At 39.2% G+C, this 23,119-nt stretch overlaps 1 protein-coding gene across 4 annotated transcripts in view; it reads right to left on the bottom strand.

The window, feature by feature from the left end:
• LOC120523536 (arfaptin-2-like) overlaps window positions 1-23,119 on the bottom strand; it is a 178,279-nt gene that overhangs the window by 71,550 nt on the left and 83,610 nt on the right. For all 4 annotated transcript variants that reach the window (XM_039744937.1, XM_039744939.1, XM_039744938.1 and 1 more), the window contains one exon: window positions 3,447-3,555. In XM_039744937.1, coding sequence (XP_039600871.1) covers window positions 3,447-3,555 — 109 coding nt within the window. The remainder of the gene's footprint in view (window positions 1-3,446; window positions 3,556-23,119) is intronic.

Below are 23,119 nucleotides of genomic sequence, written 5' to 3'. Positions count from 1 at the left end.
GACCCCTGCAGGATATCCCAGTCCGTATCCTCATTTTGTAGTCTTAACTTATATATTAAAAAAAAAGACAGCTTTGACCTTAATTTCCAGTTTTCCCAGGAGTTATTGCCATGAAGCCCAATGTTGCATTGGTACTTATAAGTATAATGATTAAAAGAATAGATTACATATATCTTTCTCTCCCCCTAGTCCCCTTGCCATTTTGTCTACCAATGTGAAGGTAGACCACACTTCACAAAGTCCCAGTCCTCTGACATACCTAGAGACAGAGCACATCCAAAACAAAAAATGCCCCCCATCGGTGGCGTATAAGGATCAAAACAGAGATATCAATTGAAAATACAGTCCAAATACTATAAGCCTAAGCATAAAATATAATCTTAAACAGTCTTGAGAGAGTAAACCCTGGGAATGATGTTAAACAGTAGCCCTCAATAAGTATAGTAAGCCCTAATTTAATAAATCAAGGGTATGATGATAAACAGCCTCTTCCAAAAAAAAAAGGTACATATGCATACATACATACATGCATGCATATAATTATAATTAAAACATAAAACAAACAAAAAGAGACCAAGAAGTAAATAGGATGTATGATTATGGGAGCAGGATCATTGCAGGTGGATCAAACAGCCAGTAAGATCTTCTTTGTCATGCCTGAACAGAATGCGACCAATGATCGCATTTCAAAAAAGTGTTGGGATCAGTTTTTTTTAGCTCTTTTTTTGCTTCCTCCACCAGCTAAATTAGGGCTTTAAACTCCAACCAGTTCCTTAATGAGAAGCTGAATCTTGCTGTTAATTAAACTCATCATTCAATTTCATGGCTTGTTGCTTCTCTTTTGCCACAGCAAACATTTCCAAAACTGTTGACATTCTGTTTTTTTTTCTGTTTGTTTCCTAAAACAGTTTGGTAACCTGAGGGATCAACCTTACTGAGACCTTAATCTTTATTTTCAGATTTTGTTTGATGGGTACAGGTGAGCTGGTCACCTCCTACTTGTTTTATGTCTCATTACTCTCCGGCTGTTAATTAAGGAAAAAACAACTAAGGGGCCTAAGTCAAGCTAATTAAACCTAAGGCTAAAGAAGTTAATCAGCATCAAAAACTGGTCACTAATTAAGAAGATGGTTAGAATGAAAACCTGCAGCCACTGCGGCCCCCCAGGACTAGAGTTCGACACCCCTGCCTTAGGATGATAAAAAAAAGAGAAAAAATATCACTGCTGCTAACAGAGTTCTGCCTCAGATGTCCATCTCCAGTACTGAACAAGACCAACCCCAATAGACAATTTTTATCCTTCGCAGAGCTATTTGACATCTTGCCACAAAGAAAGACTGACACATATGGAACAATGCGTCCCAATCATCTCTGGGACTTTGGCAGAGCTAAATTACAGAGACGTGCACTAGTAGCTTGGTAAAATTGTTAAGTGCTTCCTCTGAAATGGAAAGACAGGAAAGATTTTCGTCTTCTTAGCACTGTACATAAAGCAGCTATGGTCACTGTATAGGCAAAAAGCAACAAGCAATTTACAAAGCCTTGTGCTGTGGTCGACTACAATAGTACAATGGGCAGTGTAGATTGTGTAGATCAAAAATTGACTTTCTAGCGTGTTATGTGGAGGCAACAAAAGAAATACTACAAAAAGATATTTTGTCATCTGGCGGAACAGTGCATTTGCCTTATATAAACAAAAAGCTGCTGAAACTTTACCTCATGTCCAGCTTGTAGAATAAATCCTTGCTGCACATCCACAGTCCACACTACCGCAAAAGAGATGTGGTCGATCCAGCACATTGCAAATCAATGCATCTATTTATTGAACCACTTAATCCAATGTTAGGGAAGCATACAAACTACAGTTAATATTTATTCATCTGAAGCATTAATACAGAAAACAGAATAGCAATACAGTGAACACTTTGTTCAATTAAGCAACGTTAATAGTAGATCTGACAATTTCCACTTATATGCTATAGTTATTGAAATCAACATTGTCATTAGGGGGTGCACAGAGATGGTTTTGTGTTATGTATGAGCTCTAGGCAGAAATGAGTTTGTGAGAGAAAAAGAAAATATTAAGTTTTCAATTCTATTCCCCCATGTTCAGAATAACCTGGAGCCACAGAGTATTCCAGTAAAAACAGAAATTGTGCAATAGGCAGCTCAGTACTGCACACCAGTCATTTATAAGACTAAATAAAATAAGTGAACCCAACCTATATCTGTTCTTTATTGGACTTTAATGATTGGTTGGTTGTAAAAAATGACCAGAAATTATAATACAAATCATGACAAAAATTAAATTTAAAACACAAATTTAGCATATACATTAAAAAATAATTGCAAAATATGATTATATTTAGGGGTGGAAGAGTAATACAGTTGTTAGTTTTCTTTCCTCACAGACCCAGGAGACTATTTTTGACTTCCTGCTCACGCAGTGTTTATATTATGTCTGTATTCACATTTTATTTGATGGCGCTACAATTTCCACACAGGTTACAAATGTGTGCATGTCAGGTTACTTTAAGACATTAAACTGGACATTATTTGAAAAAGGGCTATGGAGGGAGATATCTTTAAGAATTGCACTAAAGGTAAGGCACAAATCAGCCTTATACAGAGTACCTGTCTATCAAATGCCTCACCACTCACACCAAGCCAATTTATTTCTTCCTAACAAATTACTTCACATGATTTTAGGATATCCGAGTCCGAGTCCCCAGAGAATGTCCATGCAGGAGTGCAGTGATAACATGTAAAGTTAAAAGGCCAGGGCCAGGATTTTTACTCAGGTGGTCTAATCCATTAAAAGTTACTAATTTATTCATTAAAATGGCACCCACTTCAACAATTCAGACACAATTAGAACTTTGCATATAGTAGCAAATCTAATAATTCTAAAAATTACTCCACTAAGGTAGGTCAACCACTAAGAATGCCAAAATATCTAGTTATTAAAACGCAACAGTGGACACAAAACCCTGGAGATATTCTTATCAATAAGCAGAAAATCAAAAAGACAATGTCAAAATGTATTACTGTCTGTTCCTTCACTAAGAAAATTTAGTGTACAGTAGTATGCGGTAAGATGCATTGTCAAGATGTAGGCTGTGCCATATTTTATAACTTTTTAATAACTGGGGTTATGGACTGCACTTTTAAAGAAAGATCTTCCAAGATTTTTTTTTGTATAAGTTTACTGAATGTGGCTACTAAGCCCTTGGTATGTCATTTATTTTCTTACATCTTACCCATGCACTTTACTCTTGGTCTTAATGTTGTATTTTACTGTCATGCAGTTTTGTGATTGGCACATTTTACAGTGTATATCAGAATATACTGAACTTTAATTTGAAAAGAACAGTCAAATAATATCAGTACTGGTTATCATTGTTCAAGCTCTTTAAAAAAAATATATATGCATTACACTGCTGTACCTTTAATGGAGCCAGGGGCCAATATCCCTTCTCCTGTGCCTCCATAGCCCCCTGAAACAATATTGGTCTCATTAAGGTTCGGTCCGGACACCATTACTTGCTGCAAGTCCTTCAGGAAGAGACAATCATTATGTTTTAATTAGAATTTAATAATTCTCATGTTAAGTAAGAAAAACAACATGTCAAACTATAAAATGCATCAAGTACTTAACATTCAGAAAATAATCAGCCATGAACATTTATATTAAGTATTTCTTATGTTTTTAATAATAGAACATGCTAGTATTTTACATTATTTTTACCGTTAAATACAAGTCAAATAGTATTCTTTAAAGGTTGATGTAACAAATATTTTCCCTAAATTCATTATTTATCATACCTGTTTAACCTTGTTCAGGGAGACAATGGTTGGGACTTAACTAGGCACCATCAGCCAAAAGATATTACAGTGAACACACAAGTGAACAAAAGTAATAATTCTGTAGCTTTGCAAAAAAAATTATTCAATGTTTGAAAAATTATTCAAATGAATCAACTTGCCCTAAAAATATCCGATCAGTCACTCTTATTCTGGGAATCGATACAGCACATTCGCTCAAATGTTACTAACACAACATTTGTCACTGCATTATTATTCTGCAAAAATGAGCAATGGTTTACCAGGTAGTTGAGAGAGAGAGAGAGAGAGACACACACACACAAACACACACATACACACAGACAGAGAGGAATAAATATAAGAATAATATAATAATATATAGTATATAAGAATAATCCTGGAATACTTACTTCATTTCACAGAATTAAAACAGATGTAAAATCAGACTGACAGTAGGACCTAAAAAGGACCACAGGGTATTATTTGACAGAAGGATATTTCCACCTTGAACAGGTGAGGCCTTTGTAAGAATGTGAAGAAAGTGAGAGAGAAGAGGAAATGACAGACACTTTACAATGTGTGAAATGGAAGTTAAAATCTATTGCTAGCTTCTGTATGAAAATCTGCATGTTCTCTGTGTGGCTAGGTATTATTATAGCAGATGGAATGGGCATGCTTGCATGGGGTGGGGCTACCGGTGTGGAGTGCAGTTTTTGGCTCTTCCCGGCTGCTTCAGCAGTGTCTAGATTATCGTCCAATTAAGATGCCAGACGTATGACAAGTCTTCTGATAAGCTTCATTAAAAAAATAAGACTAGAATTTCTGCTTTCCATTGTAATTAACAAATTGTGTAAGAATGTTCTGTGACCTTGGATGAAATTGAACTTATTTTTTTCTAACTGCTTTCTTTGAAGGTCTCTGTTATAAAATGCAGTTGACCAGATTTGAATGGGCTTTTGCACTTAGAGCTCTGTAAGGCAAAGCCGCTCTACTCACCAAGAAGTCAGAAATAAAAGAATTCTGTTTGTTTGAATTGGTGTCTGCCTGCTATTGTTTTGAACCTTCGTCCACAGTTTTCTGGCGCCCGAACGTGGGGCGGAGATGGACAGGTGACTCCTCGAGTGGGATCGTCCAGAGGACCGGTAAAAGGGCCGACTCCGGCCGGGTCGGAAGGACCAGCTCCGGCAAAAGTTAGGACTGGCCTGCCTCGGGCGTCTCCTGCGTGAGAAGTCCCTGGCCTCCTCTGACCGAATACAAAGGTCAAACCAACTGGGATTTCCCTAGCAGGTCACGAAATTCTTGGTGAGTAGACCGAGGGAGTCCGACTGAGTGAATGACATAGCTCAGGGATTTGATCGGTTTACGGGAAGTTAAGGAAAATAAATACTGTATCACTAACGTAGTGGATGGTAAAACTGGAAAATAGAGAATAATACTTGGGTCCCTTGGGGGACAGTTTAAGATACTACAAGTACGTTAGTAAGTTACTCCCTGTGAAGTGGAATAGAAAGGGGTGAGTGGCACACTCCTATTAAATAGGGGAATGGGAGTAAGAAAAGCATAGTATATGAATTGAGTGTCTGGGAAAAAACACTGAGTGGATGGACGAATTTTCTGTTCCTAACGTCTGGTCATAATCCTGCTTCTACGGGTTGCTCTGTGGTGGAGACATGCACAAGCAGTTTGGCACATAGGAGGCGTCTGACGAAGGAATTGGTGTTGAGTACACCTTGTATTCTGGACTCCATGCTGAATATTGTTGTACGATTCTGCTAAACATTGGACACGAAACCACTTGAGTACTAATCTGGGAATGGGACAAGACTGGGAGCAGAACGCCACGGGGGCTGAATTGTTCTACTGTGGTCCAGTGCCATTCATTATGGGAAAGCAAAATAGTAAATCGGTCAAAGAGACTCCTTTGGGAAATCAAAAGACTCTGTTAGAAGGATTATTTTCGGAAAGTGTCTCGGACACAAGCTTTCACTTGGGTCTGAAAGGGGGTTCACCTAGAAAATGAATAGAAAAGAAAACTGGATTAGACTGATGTTGAGGTGGTTGAGGACTACAGGTACCTGGGGGTACACATTGACAGTAAAGTGGACTGGTCCAAGAACACCAACACGGTTTTCAAGAAAGGGCGGAACCGACTTTACCTATTGAGGAGGCTCAGGTCTTTCAATGTCTGTAGGAAAATGCTGACTATGTTCTATCACTCTGTGGTAGAGTGTGTGGTGTTTTTTGCAGCTGTGTGTTGGGGGAGTGGGCTGAAGACAGCTGAGGCCAAGAGGCTGAACAAACTGATTAAAAAGGCTGGTTCTGTCCTGAGTGGCAGACTGGAGAACCTGGCAGAGGTGTCTAAGAGGACAATGCTGAAAAAGCTTCTCGGTATCATGGACAACCCCTCTCACCCCATGCATGCCTCCTTGATGGGTCATCGGAGCACACACAGCAAAAGACTCATTGCCTCCAAGTGTTGAACCGAACGCCACAGTAAATCCTTTCTACCTATGGCAATAAGACTATAATTCTTCCTCATTCTGTAGGTGATCCTTCTCATCATCACATGCTGCTATCTCATTTTTTTATAGCATAAACACTAGCCACTTTTTCATTACCACTTGCTTTAATAATCTGTAATTTTATAATATCTGTTATAGTTTTTGTTATAAGTTGTTTGTTGCTTTGCACAAATTAGTTATCTATACTAATAAAAGGCAAAGCCCTCACTGACTCACTCACTCACTCACTCACTGACTCATCACTAATTATTAAACTTCCCATGTAGGTAGAAGGCTGAAATTTGGCAGGCTTATTCCTTACAGCTTACTTACAAAAGTTAAGCAGGTTTCATTTCAAAATTCTACATGTGACGGTCATAACGGTCGATAACAGTCGACGTCTGCCATGTTGAACTTTCTTATTTATGGCCCCATCTTCACGAAATTTGGTAGGTGGCTTCCCTGCGCTAACTGAAACCGATGTAATGCACTTATTTCGATGGTATGACGCCACTGTCGGCCGCCATATTGAACTTTCCAACGTCACTAATTTTCCAACTTCCCATGTAGGTAGAAGGCTGACCCTATCTTCACGAAATTTGGTAGGTGGCTTCCCTGCGCTAACCAAAACCGATGTACGTACTTATTTCGGTGGTATGACGCCACTATCAGCCGCCATATTGAACGTTCCAAAGTCACTAATTCTCCAACTTCCCGTGTAGGTAGAAGGCTGAAATTTGGCATGCTCATTCTTTACAGCTTACTTACAAAAGTTAAGCAGGTTTCATTACGAAATTCTACACGTAACGGTCATAACGGTCAACAACGTCCGCCATGTTGAACTTTCTTGTTTATTTGCCCATCTTCACGAAATTTGATAGGCGGCTTCCCTGCGCTAACCGAAACCAATGTACGTACTTATTTAGGTGGTATGACGCCACTGTCAGCCGCCATATTGAACTTTCCAATGTCACTAACTCTCCAAATTCCAGGGTAGGTAGAAGGCTGAAATTTGGTACTTATTTTGCTGGTATGATGCCACTGTCGGCCGCCATATTGAACTTTTCAACAGTCTTTGTTACTTATGGGCCCATCTTCAAGAAATTTGGTACGCGGGTTCCTAATGCTAACTGAATCCTACTTACGTACATATATACGTCCATAGCCTGCAGCTCAGTCACCGTGTGAGGCTGCATTGGGTGCCCCATGCCAACGCCTCCCACGTTGTTGGCTGCCTGCCTATATAAGGCCGTCCGTTGCCCTGGTCTCTACATTCCCTTCCTTGCTTCGCCACGGGAATTACGTCTCCCTGCTGATAACTACAGCCTTTTTATTTAATCCACGGCTTCTCCGCGGTTTTATTGTTCATTTATTACGATTATAGTTATTGTGTAGGTATTTTAGACTTACGGGTATTTTACTAGTATAGTTATAATACAAACTATTAGTTATACTTATAGTATTTGATATTTTGTTTAGAGTTATTTTGTTATTCTGTTTATTTAGTTATTCTGTTTGCACTATTATTATTGATCTTTTTAACTCTTTATTACCTTATCTTTATTCCTCTTGTTGCACTGAGCATGTATATGACAAAAGAATTTCCCTCGGGATAAATAAAGTTCTTATCTACCTATCTATCTATCTAAATTAAAAGAGTTAGACACACAGACCAAACTTTTGGCTGCACAAATAAATTACTATACTGGTGGAACTGACCCGGCTAGGGGGAGATGACGCAGAAATTTCTTTGGAAGTCGAGGGCGAGGGTGCGGAAGTGGACGAGGGTTCCAATTATCAAGCCCTAATAATCCTTTCGCTCAGATGCCTAACCTTTGGAGCAGACGCCAGCGTCATATGCCTGTTACGGCTGCGGTGAACTTGGACATCTCAGACACAACTGCCCACACAAGCGCCCTCCGCCACCCCATCTCCGTGAGCCCAATGACATTCCTTGATCCTAGGAATTAGCAGGGACCCCCAGCCACTTTTTCCAGTTTGCTTTTGCTTACTCGTCATGCTGATACTGATCCTTTATTGACTTTAATAGTAAACGGCAAAGAAACTGTATTTCTTGTGAACACAGGAGCCACGCGCTCCACTTTATCGCTGTTGGAGGTCCCTGCCTCGAAAGATACAGTACAGGTGCTTACTGCCTTGGGACAGCCTCATACTTTGCCCATCTCTAAACCTTTGCAAGTGCAGCTCAGCACTGACAGCTCATCATTGACTCATCGCTTCCTGTTAAATCATTTGTGCCCTGTGAACTTGCTGGGAAGGGATCGTATGACTAAGTTGTCAGTCTTAATTTCTTTAGCTGAACAAGGATTTTACTGCTCTATTCCTAAGCTTCTATGCCAAACTACACACCCCAAGCCCTCTTTTGCTGCATAGACCCTTGACATCTCACCGCACACCCTCCTCTTGAAGGCCCTTCATTCTTTCCCCTCATGCCCATTTCCCCACTTACAAGTCCCGGACACCCTGCGTTGTACTGCCCAATATTTCCCCGCTGAAGTAGACACTCCTTGGTTAGAATCTTTTCTTTCCTCCGGCACATGCCCTGAAACTTTGTACATTTCATGTATTTTTGTTTCATCTACTAAAGCTGCTGCTTCAGTTCACCTCACATGTTCACAAAGTATTTTCTATCTAGGTGGTTCAGTGCCCCATGTCTCTCTAGCTAAATATGACACCGTTCGCTTGGTTGAAATTGGGGACTGGGTTGAAAAATGTCTAAATAGAACTGATTGGCTGTACATTGCGCCAGGTATTTTTGACACCTCTGACCATCTAATTACTAAAGTATTAATTCAGATTGATCTGCTAGTTGTTCGTTGGCTCTCTTGGATTCCTGATACACTGTGGTCTCAAGGGAAAAATGATTTTGGCAGAATAGCAAATTGTGAACCTCCAGTAATCTTTCCAAAATCCTCCTTCCGTCCTCGCCGTGCGCAATATCCTCTTTCTCCAAAGGCTGAACTCGGAATTACTGCTGTACATAAAGCTCTCGTTGAAAAGGGGGCTATAATTACAATTAAATATTCTCCTGTAAACTCTCCTATCTTGCCAGTAAAGAAAGCTGATGGCTCTTGGAGTTTTGTCCAAGACCTCAGACAAGTCAATTCTGCTATCTTTCCTAGAGCACCGATTGTCCCTAATCCTTCCACTATTCTGTCTACAATCCCTCCATCTGCACGTTATTTCTCAGTTATTGACTTAGCAAATGCTTTCTTTTCTATTCCTGTACATCCTGATTCTCAGTTTTGGTTTGCTTTTACTTTTCAAAACCGCTGTTGGACATGGGCCGTTGTGTATATGGCCAAGCGCTTGCTCAGAACCTGGAAGGCTTCTGGCCTGACAGGAGGAGTGCATTGATACAGTACGTCGACGATTTATTACTCTCTAGCGAAATAGAGAAAGTGTGCACACAAGATACAGAATTATTGCTCAAGTATCTTGCAGAAAATGGGCACAAGGTTTCTAAGGCCAAGCTGCAGCTAGTTCAAACAACTGTCAAATATTTGGGACATGACATCACTTGTGGTACCAGAACTCTGTCAAAAGACCGCATAACCACTATTCAAAACCTGCCAAAACAACAGGTTATGTCTGTATTGGGCATTTTAGGTTACTGTCGACAATGGATTTTAAATTTTTCTGAAAGAGCACAGCCTTTGCAAAATCTAGCTAACACTGCTTACCTTTCTCTTTCTGGCTGCATACAGTGGAATGTGCAGGCTGAGAAGGCTCTATGTGATTTAAAAAGTGCATTACTTTCAGCGCCAGCGTTAGTGCTCCCTGACCATTCTCGTCCATTCACTTTGTTTGTGGACGAAAAGGGGGGATATATGAATGCAGTACTAACACAGCTCCATGGAGAAAAACAAAGGCCAATAGCCTATTTTTCGAAAAAATTGGATCCAGTGGCTAAGGGACTTCCAACCTGTCTCAGAGCAGTAGCAGCCACAACAGAAGCCGTGCTAGCCAGTACAGATATAGTGCTCATGAGCCCCCTAACGGTAAAGGTGCCTCACACCGTACACTCCATTTTAGTACAGGCCAAAACTTCACATCTCACTACTGCTAGGGCAATACACTACCAAAACGTACTCTGTCAAATGTCACAATTGAAAGATGCTCCACTCTAAATCCAGCCACTCTTCTTCCAACTGAAGAAGGGGAGCCATACAGCTGTCATGACGAAATAAATAAGGTCATAAAACTCAGACCAGACCTGCAGGAAACTCCACTAGAAATAGGAGAACTACTCTACGTAGATGGATGTTCCTTGCGATTGGATAATGGAACACCCTCAACCAGCTATGCAGTGGTCAAAGGTGACCACCTGCTGCAGGCAAACTGAATTTCGTCAAGTTTAAGCGCGCAGGCAGCTGAATTAATTGCTCTCACCCGAGCCTGTCAGCTGTCAATAGGGAAAGCAGTAACCATTTATACAGATTCCAGGTATGCTTTTGGAGTCTGCCATGATCATGGAGCATTGTGGAAATTAAAGGGATTCAAAACCAGTACTGGTAAGCCCATCCAACATCAGAAATTAGTCGAATGCCTCCTCAAAGCTATAATAAAACCATCAAGACTGGCAATAGTTAAATACTAGGCCCAAACTGGGAAACAAGATCCTGTCAGTAAAGGAAACAACCTGGCTGATCACTTTGCTAAACAGGCTGCCTACAATAACACACCAATCTTTTTATTTCAACAGAAAGATGACAAGGACCCTGATAATCAAATAATCTCTTTACAGAGTGCAGCCACAGACAGAGAAAAGAGAAAATGGTCCAAAGAAGGATCCCTCTCTAATGGGGTCTAGACTCACAAGCAAAATAACAAAACTTTCCTCCCAAAAGCTTCTTTTCCAGGTATGGCAAAAATCGCACATGGCCTGGACCACGCCGGAAAGGATGCCATGATTCAAGATGTCGAGAGACATTGGGAAGCCGTAGGTTTCTCTACGTAAGCAGAGCAATTCTGCAGGCGATGTGCACTATGTCAAAAATTTAACGTAGGTAAAGGTACTCGGGTAAGTCCCGCCGTCACACCTAACCCAATGGGTCCATTCGAACATTTTCAAATGGACTTCATTGAACTAATACCACCTAAAGGGTACCGATACTGTTTGGTAGTTGATGATGTGTTCTCCCGATGGGTGGAAGCTTTCCCTTCCAAACATGCATTCGCCAAAACTGTGGCAAAAGCCTTGATAAAAGAAATCATTCCAAGATGGGGAATACCACAAAAATTGCAGACTGGTAATGGTACCTATTTTGTGAATTTAGTAATCAATGAACTAACCACCTGGCTCCAAATTAACGTGCATCACTATTGCAACTACCACCCTCAAAGCGGAGGTATAGTAGAAAGGTGCAATGGCACCCTGAAATCTAAATTGGCTAAGATCTGTGAGCAGACGAATTTAACCTGGCCTGACACTTTACCCCTGGCCTTAATGGGATTGAGAGGGAGGACACACCAGCAGTTGGGACTGTCGCCGTTCGAAATTCTGACCGGACAACCCAATGTCAATCTGCATACTGTGGACAATGATCTTATTTCCAGTCTTACAGGTCTCCGAGCATCCCTGAAGGAGGTCCACAAGCAGGTTAACCAGGCTTGGCAAACCAGTCCTCCACCAGCAGAGTCACAGATTCCCTTGGGAACCTGGATACTGGTCAGAGACACCCAAAGGTAGCACTGGCATCAACCTCGCTGGAGGGGACCATTCCAAGTGCTGCTATCCACACCTCACGTCGTTAAAGTCGAAGGACTTCCCGTCTGGATTCACGTGTCGCATTGCAAAAAATGGCATTCATAGCTTTGCTAGTCCTAATTTTTTCTATCTGACTGACTTTACGACAAGAACAAACAGGTGGTGACCATCTGACTCACCAATTGAAGCAAATACATGGGGACTTTCCCACGTTAACTTTCCAAATAGGGAAAACTGCCCTGTTCCAGATTGATTTTTGTTCTATTGCTCCCTGTGGGTCCAGTGGACAAGACAAATGGAGATTGTCTGAAAAATATGTTTGTGTGACCTGACCCAGGTATAAAACTGATTTAAATCCCTCCTCCAGTCTATCTGAATGTTCAAGCTGGACTGATGTGTTTACAAACACTGGCGACCAGGTCTGGGGGTATAATCCGTGGGAAGCCCAGGAACATGATTTAAAAACAAGGTTTTCTATAATTAAATCAAGGTTTACCCCAATTCATGAATGTAAGGTAGAAACTTGTAATCCTTTGATTATCACTATAAAAGACCCCTCATATCATGATAAAGGAACCTATATATTAGTGGCCCATGTTTCTGGCAGAGATCCCCTTGGAAAATTAATTATACAGGTAACAGAGACACAACCCGCTTTTATCTCACCTAGCTCAAATATCTCTGCTACACCTCCTTCTGACGACTTACCCTCACAACCGATTATTTCTCTAAATATCACCACCCTTTCCTCTACATTCTCCATAGAAACTGGATACGGTGACCAGAACCAATGGCTGCAGTGGGTCCTCTATTCTGCGCGACAGATAAACTAATCCAACTGTTATGCATGTGCCACTGCACGCCCTCACCTTGCCACTACCCCATTTCCCTTAACTGATCCCTCAGACCCCACTGGCCTTCCTTGCTTGCTTTACCTATTTACTACCGCTTTCCCTACAACGAATCCCAAATGTCACACCTTGAATACCCTTTTACCCCCATTTCAACCTATGACTCCCCCTATGTTCTGTCCCTATATTGGCAATTACACTTATTTCACTCGAGCCGCCCCTAAGAAGAATGCCGTTTTCCTTGGCTCCCTTCTCTCCCCCTGGTGCTCCTTTACTTACAACGTCTCCATCAATGCCTCTACCTTTTCCCCCCAATAACATTTCCCTTAGTTGGTTCACCTCCCACGCCACCGCCCGTGCGGATCTCTGGTGGATGTGCCGAAGATCTAAATTACTGGACATACTCCCACCTGAATGGACTGGTACCTGTGCCCTTGTACAATTGGTCATGCCTTTCCGTCTCCTTCCCATTCATGGCCAACAACCTCCATCCTCTCCCCGTTTACATTGTGTTCGTAGATCCTTAGCATCCGTTGCAAATTTCTCATTTCATGGTCCAGGTGTGTATATTGACTCAATAGGTGTGCCTAGAGGTGTCCCTAACAAATTTAAAGCAAGAGATCAAGTAGCTGCTGGTTTTGAATCTCTTTTTCCCATAATCACTATCAATAAAAATGTGGATTGGATAAATTATTTATATTAAAATCAATAGCGTTTCCTGAATTTTACTAAAGAAGCTGAAGGAATACATGAGCAATTAGATAAAACCTCCCTTATGACCTGGCAAAATTGCCTAGCACTAGATATGCTTCTAGCCGAAAAAGGCGGTGTTTGTGCTATGTTTGGAGATCCTTGCTGCACATACATTCCGAATAATACTGCCCCTGATGTTTCCATTACCCGTGCCCTCGCTGGTCTGACCGCTCTCTCCCTATAATTGGCGAAAAACTCAGGCATCGATACCCCTCTTGATGAATGGTTTATATCTACTTTTGGGTCTTGGGGCCAATGGTTCAAATCCATTTTAGTTTCCCTTTTAGTTGCTTTAACTCTTATTCTTTTGATTTGCTGTTGTCTTATTCCGTTAATCCGTTATTTTATCCAAAAGTTTTTCACTGCCTCAATAACTAAATCTAATGAACTCTGTCCATTGATCATTTTCTCATTCATCATGCAAATGCAATACAGTAGCAACAGATTAAAATTCAATGTAATAAGTGCTGTGTAAAACTTATTATTGGAATTGTTTTAAACAGACTATATAAACATAATATGAAACTAACATGTCAATGTATCTACAATTGGGGTGACTTGGGTGCGCACCCTGAGGGCCGTGCTTGCAAAGGAGCCTTTGCATGTGTCAGGAAGAAATGCCTAATAACTGGAAAAGTGTAAGTATTTTAAGAAGAGGGCGGAACAGAGGGTGACGTACGAGGAAGATGCAAGCAGGTGGATTATATCCATGTAAACATGGTTATTGCCTATAGAAGAATATTTTAATAAAAAAAGTTTGGTAAGTAATAAGAAAAAATAGTCATTTCTGCATTATGTGCACGCAGGGCACAGTTAAATTAGATGTTGTGCACTATAAAAATTAAGATTCTCTCAGCAATTTAACTTCTTCTTAAGCAATAGTCCCAGTTTTCCAAAATATGATCAATGTAATTTCTTATCTAAAAAAAACAATGCCTTTTGCAGTACGTCTTTGTGTCAGGAACTAAAAGACTGTTTTACATCTGAAAAGCTAGTTTTATTGGCCCTGCATTGTTCTATATTTAAAAAATAGTGAGTGCAGCTTAGGGTGTGGACATGTGCTGCAGCAATGCCGTGCAACCCTGGAGCATTTAATGATGAGGTTTGCTAATTGCACATTAACATGAAAACACAACCAGTTCAGCTGGTTTTCTCTGGTTGTCTCAAAGCATACTGTACACTCTATTCTCCTTAATACTTCTCTAAGCAAAGCACCTGCAGGGTATAAAATGAGCCTTAATACAGAAATCAAAGAAAGAATCTGAAGGAGCAAAGACGAGAATTGGGAGCGAGAGCCAGTGCAGTGGACAGGAGGCAAGGCAATTGGGAGAGTCTCTGCAATGGGTGAAGGGAATGGTGATCCAGAGATAGGTCAATCTTCCTGAGAATTCAGGGAGCCAAAGTAGGAGCAGCTAACTGGCTTCGGAGGACATCCTCGGATGCCTAGGGATGGTGGTGGGATGATGGACCCAGCCTTTTAGGCAGGTGACCGGCTAAGGTGGCTGGGATGAATGTCGTCTTAAAAGGTGATTGTATTTACTGGTGTATCCACCTGCTGAGAAGACCTGAGGTCGGAGTGGGGGTGGCAAGAGAAAGACACACTGAGGCTTGCAGGAGAAGAGAACAGACACATCCCAATTTTAACTCCAAAGATTTATTCTTGACTTTTAGCATTCTTTTGGATTATTTACTTAATATATTGATTTTTTTACTCCCATGTAAGTGCAATCATTTTTAATCACAGATTATTTATTTATTGCACCGTTTGGACTTTGGTTGACTGAACAGGAATTAAAAGCACGAAGACTTGCACCAGTCTTGCTGTTGTATGTCTTCATTGCCCAAACCATCCTGCTCATGACTACTGATGACCACAATTGAAGACAATGCCAAGGCTGTAGGCAACATGGGCACAATCGTGTATATGTTTGAAATCTGTGCTTTTCAGTTCCTTATTCTTAATATTAAAATGAGGACCAGAGACCACTTATTTAATCACACATTAGCACATCTTGTTTGAGAAGTTCCTAGTCAAGGCTATACATAACAAGCTGGCAAAAAGGTACAAAAACTTCAGTACCACTTGTTCTCCTAAAGTTAACCATAGTAACGTAAGAAAAAAAGAAAGCAGATCAAAATCAGGAATTATCAAGCACAGGTCAATACACTGATCAGAATGAGAATGAAACGGACCACCTGTGCTAAATCTGAAAAGCCACTAAAGAAGGCTTATGTGTGCTCTTTCCACTTCATGGAAAAGAATCCAGCACTATGATGGCCCTGTTTCAAAGAAGCACATAGTTCTGGTCAGAGGTGTAAAATACCGAAGTTCAACTACTTTGTTACTTTACCTAAAAATGTTGTGGAGTAAAAGTAAAAGTAGCCCTAAATAAGTGAAGGAACATACCTTTCACTTTATTACATTTTCCAGAATGTCCTAGTTACTCATTACATAGAACAAAATTATTAAATTAATATTAAATTCATAAAAGAGAACTATCAGGTGTGTTGTCAACATAGGTTATACTTCAGGGTGGCTCATACACAGCCAATAACATGCTGAATATCAGTAAAAAATGAAAACGCCTTTTCGCTATTTATTTGGTAGGTCATTATGCTTCCCACTCACTGTTGAGACATGGAAAATGAATGTGCATTTTCCCCATAGATTTTAATTTAAAGAAGCATGTTGAGGTAAGGATTTTTTCCATTATCTTATATGTTATACGGAACCCCTGAAGGCCCAAAAAGCTATTTTTTTTTTTTAATCTTCACCAAACAAGATCTTATGGGCACAAGTACTATCTTGAGACCACAAGTAATATATTGTTCGGACAATAGCAATATGTTGTATGCCCAAGATATTTCAGCAGTTTCTTACAAACAAAATTACTGAAATTCTAGAGTGAGCCTGGCTGCAAAAGCCACTGGTTAGCTGAAAAAGACCGACTTGGGGTTCCAGTGAGATCTTGTTGCTTGTGAGGTGTGAAAGGAGTAACACCAAGGTCTTTCTGTCCCCTGATTTGTGACAGCTAATAAAAGTGGTGTCCATTTTCCTTCAAGCAAAGATTAAGTATTTGTGTTGCTACCTTTTAGAACTGGACCTAATAAAAGCTAATGGAACACTGCCCTGCCAACCAGACTAGTGTCACAATTATGAAGGAAAGTACAGGTGACTTATTAAATGAATATTCTAGCTTTGTGTACATATGTAAACTTTGAGCAGTGTTAGATTTTGTTTCATTAAATTATTTGAGAATTTCTGCACATCTGTTATTATCTTATCTTCCACTGCATCACTTATATTTACTCTGAACTCTGCTTGTTATTAGTCCTTCATGCAATTCAGGAGAGAATGCTCTGGACCCATGTAGAACACTGACTATCAGATTTGTAATTGCCATTTTCTTATGTTGTATTGAAGTTGAACTGTTGTAGCGTAATATTAATATGAGCTGGTACAATGCTAATATGTGTGGGAACATTTTAAATCTCTAAAATTGTCTATCAGAGTGCAGTAAGATGCTGCAGATGTTCTACCAGACGGTTGTGGCGAGTGCCCTCTTCAACGCGGTGGTGTGCTGGGGTGGCAGCATAAAGATGAAAGACGCCTCACGCCTGGACAAACTTGTTAAGAAGGCAGGCTCTATTGTAGGATTAAAGTTGGACAGTTTAACATCTGTGGCAGAGCGACGGGCACTAAGCAAACTCCTGTCAATCATGAATAATCCACTGCATCCACTTAACAGTGTCATCTCCAGACAGAGGAGTAGCTTCAGTGACAGACTTTTGTCACTGTCCTGCTCCACTGACAGACTAAAGAGATCGTTCCTCCCCCACACTATGCGACTCTTCAGTTCCACCCGGGGGAGTAAATGCTAACATTAATTTTATATTAATTTTTTTTCATTTTTATTACTATTTAATTTAATATTGTTTCTTTGTATCAGTATACTGCTGCTGGATTATGTGAATTTTTCCCTTGGGATTAATAAAGTATCTATCTATCTATCTATCTATCTATCTAATAAAAATAGGATTTAAGATTCAATAATATGCCTTGAGTTTATTTGTGGTTAATTCCATTGTATACATGAGTGATCATTAAAGACAAAATTTTGTACCAAATAGAACTAAGGTTACTCCAACTTTAAGAAGACACTTCTTGTTAAAGATGAACAACAATTCTGAAAACTACTTAATGTAATAATTGTCCTTCTAAAATCCTACTTTACTTAATTGAGACATAATACTGTAAAATCAATCTGTGTTGATTTTACTCAATCAGTATATATTGTGTATTTATTCAAGAGAGATGTTCACTTAATTTTTGATTCTTATTTTTATATTTTATATTATTACTGTTCTCTCTAACCCAGCTACAGCAGATGTACAAGACAGTGTGTTTTTTCATGCCGATCCCAAGCATGGTTAAATTTGGGAGGGTTACATCAGGAAGGGCATCCGATGTAGAATTTTGCTGTATCAATATGCAGACAATAATACAGATTTCCATATCGAACTGGTCTAGGCCTGGGTTAACAGTGGCCAGTACCAGTAGTGTGTGAAATTGGGCTACTGTTGGCCAAAGGAGAAGAAGTGGGGGAAGGCGTGTCTGGAGGAAGGAGGAGAGAAGGGAGGTTAGGAAAGTGTAAGTGAGAGTAGCTAATATGATGGAAATACGGAAGGCTGATATATTGTGCATGCAAGAGACCAAATGAAAGTAGAGAAAGGGCAGGTGTATCGGAGGTAGGTTCAAATGTCCTACCATGGTGTGTATGGGAGGAGAAATAGGGTAGGCATTATCCTTAAGGATCAGTATGTCAAGAGTGTATCGGAGGTGAAAAGAGTTTCGGACAGTGTGTTAATTATGAAGCTAGGATGATGAATGTTGTTAGTGCATATGCCCCACAGGTTGGGTGTGCATTGGATAAAAAAAAGAAGATTTCTGGAGTGAGTAAAATGAAGTGTACCCAAGGAAGAGAGAGTGGTGATTAGAGTGGTCTGCAATGGACATGTTGGTGAAGGGAACAGGGGGGATGAGGAGGTGCTGGATAGGTACAGTGTCAAGGAATGAAGAAGGTCAGATGGTAGTGGATTTTGCAAAAATGATGGACATGGCTGTGGTGAATACATATTTTAAGAAAGGGGAACACAGGGTGACCTACAAGAGTGGAGGAAGGAGCACACAAGTGCATTTTATCCTATGCAGTAAGGTAAGTCTGAAAGAAATTGAAGACTGCAAAGTGGTGGAAGTGGAAAGCGTAGTCAGGCAGCATAAGATGGTGGTCTGTAGGAAGACATTAGAGATCAAGAAAAGGAGGAGAGTGATGGCAGAGCTAAGGATCAAATGATGGAAGCTGAAAAAGCAAGACTGTAAGGTGAAGTTCAGGGAGGAGGTAAGACAGGCAATGGGTGGCAATGAAGAGTTATAGCTGGACAACCACAACAGCAGTAGTACAGTAAGGGAGAAGGCTAGAAGGGTGCTTGGTGTGTAGAATACAAGGAGATAAGGCGTAACACGAGGAGAGAGATGTCAAGGACTAAAGACAAGGCTATGATAAGGTGTATGAGAGTTTGGACACTAAGGAAGGAGAAAAGGACCTGTACCAATTGGCTAGACAGTGGGACCAAGTTAGGAAAGAAAAGCAGCAGGCTAGGATGATAAAAGATAATGATGGAAATGTACTCATGTGAGGAGAGTGCACTGATCAGATGGAAAGAATACTCAAAGGTTGAATAATTAAGAGAATGACGTAGAGAGAGAAGGTCAGATACTAACACAGGAAGTGCAATGGACTAGTAAGTAGGAAGCAAGGACAGCTATGAAGAGGATGAAGAAAAGGAAGGTTGTTGGTCCAGATGACATACCTGTGGAAGCATGGAGATATTTAATAGAGATGGCAGTGGAGTTGTTAACCAGATTGTTTAATGCAATCTTGGAAAATGAGAGGGTGAGGAGTGGAGAAGTGTACTGGTACTGATATCTAAGAATAAAGGTGATGTGCAGAATTTTAGTAACTACAGAGAGAAAAGATTGACCAGCCACAGAATGAAGTTATGGGAAAGAATAATAGAAGCTAGGTTAAGAAGGAACGTAATGATTAGGAGCAGCAGTATGGTTTCATGCCAGGAAAGAGCACTACAGATGTGATGTTTGCTCTGATGATGTTGATGGAGAAGTAAAGAGAAGGCCAGAAGGAGCTGAATTGGGTTATTGTGGACCTAGAGAGAGCATATGACAGGGTGCCCAGAAATGAGTTGTGGTATTATATGAGGAAGTCAGGAGTAACAGAGAAGTATGTAAGTGTTGTACAGGATATGAACGAGGGATGTATGACAGTGAATGGGATCTGCAGTAGGAGAGACAGACACATTTAAGGTGGAGATCGGATAAAATCAAGGATTGGCTCGGAGTCCTTTCTTATTTCCAATGATAATAGACAGGTTGACAGAGGAGATTAGACAGGAGTCCCCATGGTGTATGATGTTTGGAAATGGAATTGTAATGAGAATAGGGAGGAGGCTGAGGAGACCCTGGAGAGGTGGACATATGGTCTAGAGAGGAAAGGAATGAATGCCAGTAGGACTAAAACAGAATATATTTGTATGAATAAGTGGGAAGTCAGAGGAATTGTGAGCATGCAGGGAGTAGAATTAACAAAGGTGGATGAGTTTAAATACTTAGAATTAACGGTACAGAGTAATGGGGAGTGAGGACGAGAGGTGAAAAAGAGGGTGTTGACTGGGTGGAGTGGATAGAGAAGAGTGTCCAGGGTGATTGATGACAGATAAGTACCAGCAAGAGTGAAAGGGAAGGTCTTAAAGACAGTAGTCAGACCAGCTATGTTACATGGGTTGGAGACAGTGGCACTGACAAAAAGACAGGAGACAGAGCTAGAGGTGGCAGAGTTCAAGATGTTAAGATTTGCATTGGGTGTGACGAGGACAGATAGGATTAGGAGCAAACACATTAGAATGTCAGCGCAGGCTGGATGATTTGGAGACAAAGCCAGAGAGGCAAGATTGTGCTGGCTTGGAAACGTACAGAGGAGAGATGCTGGGTATGGGAAGAAGGATGCTAGAGATGGAGCTGCCAGGCAAGAGGAAAAGAGGAAAGCCTAAGATGAGGTTTATGTACGTGGTGAGAGAGGACATGCAGGAGGTGGGTGTGACAGAGCAAGATGCAGGGGATATGAAGATATGTAAACAGATGATCTGCTGTGGGAATGCCAAAAGGAGCAGCTGAAAGATAAAGAATTGTTCTCTCTGGAATAGATTTGCCTCATTTACTGAGGCTGAGCATCTCAATAGGGTAAAAACAGTGTTTCATGTCATCACAATGAAACTGACTGTAGGTATTTACTGATTAAAGGCATAATTGCATTTACATGATTCATTATTCTGTAGTGCATTCCTGTATTAGAAGTATTGTGTGAGGGTACGCTCTCTAGACAAAGCCTTGCATCTTCTCATTCTTATTATTATTATCACCTTCTATCTTTTTATTATAAAATGTAATTTTACTTTTGGTACTTGAGTAATATTAAAAGCAGACACCTGAGTAAAAGTAAAATTTTTTTTTAACTGAAATACTGTACTTCCTACTTTAGTGAAAGTAAAAATCTAACAAGACAAAAAAAAAAATTACAACTCTGGTCCTGGTACAGAAAGAAAAAGAAAAAAAAAAATTATATATATATATATATATATATATATATATATATACTAGTAGAATACCAGGCAAGAAAGGAAAAGTAGTGTGTTAAAGAAGGTACGAAAAAGAAAAGGAAAAATTTTAAAAACAACGTAACATGGTTGTTAATGTAATTGTTTTGTCATTGATATGAGTGTTGTTCTCATATCTATCTATATCTCTATATATATATATATATATATATATTATATATATATACATATTAATATATATATATATATATATATATAATATATATATATATATATATATATATATATATATATATATATATATATATATATATATATATATATATATATATATATATATATATATATATATATATATATATATATATATATATATATATATATATATATATATTATATCTATCTATTTATCTATAAATCTATCTATCTATCTATAAATACCCGCGCTTGGCAGCGGAGAAGTAGTGTGTTAAAGAAGGAAAGAGAAACAAAAGGAAACATTTTCAAAATAACGTAACATGATTGTCAATGTAATTGTTTTGTAACTGTTATGAGTGTAAGCTGTGATATATATATATATATATATATATATAGCAAAATACCCGCGCTTCGCAGATGTCATGTGTTAAAGAAGTTATGAAAAAGAAAAGGAAACATTTTAAAAATAATGTAACATGATTGTCAAAGTAATTGTTTTATGTATTTGGCGCAGCGCCACGAAGTTGTTTTCGTAGCTGCATCAGAAATGTAATACCCACGCCTGACACGCCTCCTTTTTAGTGTTTTCTCACAGCTTGGATTGCTGCTGTCATATATACACACACACACACACATATTATATATATATATATATATATATATATATATATATATACACACACATACATATCTTCATATCTACATATCTATATACATATCTACATACAGTATACGTATATATAATATACATACCTATCTACATCATATATACACACACATACATACACACACACAAATTATATATATGTGTGTATGTATGTATGTATGTATGTATGTATGTATGTGTGTGTGTGTATATATATATACACATACATATACTTGTGTGTATGTTTGTATGTGTCTATATGTGTGTGTATAGGTTTGGTCACTGAGTGCAAGGGAAAAATAATAAATTATAGTCTATAAGTTATTAAACAGTAAAACATTAACGTTTGAAGAAGTACAGGTACATTGAAATTACATTTTCTATGTGAACGTTCAAATTTGTGCCTCTGGTAATGTGCCTTACCGGCATTTAAAGAAAATTAGTTTTGTGTCCTCTGCAGTGTTAAGAGAGAAAGGCTTTGGTTTGGGATAAAAGGAAAAAGGTGTAAAGAAAGGAAAGTTGCCTTTTTCTTTTATATAGTACTAGCAAAATACCAGCAGCAGAGAAGTAGTGTGTTAAAGAAGCAATGAAAAGAAAAGGAAACATTTTGAAAATAACGTAACATGATTGTCAATGTAATTGTTTTGTCACTGTTGTGAGTGATGAGTGTTGTTGTCATATATATATATATTTACACACACACACATAAACATATATATATACATATCTATACATATACACATATATACATATATATATATATCTACATATATACACATACATATACATACACACATATACACACACATACATATATATATATATATACATATATATATATATATATATATATATACATACACACACACATATATAATACATATATATACATACATATCTACATATATACACACACAGCTATTTA

This window comes from Polypterus senegalus, chromosome 2, assembly GCF_016835505.1.
Source record: "Polypterus senegalus isolate Bchr_013 chromosome 2, ASM1683550v1, whole genome shotgun sequence".
Lineage (NCBI taxonomy): Eukaryota > Metazoa > Chordata > Cladistia > Polypteriformes > Polypteridae > Polypterus > Polypterus senegalus.
The sequence above is the reverse complement of the archived record's forward strand: the minus strand, read 5'-3'. Positions and strand labels throughout refer to the sequence as shown.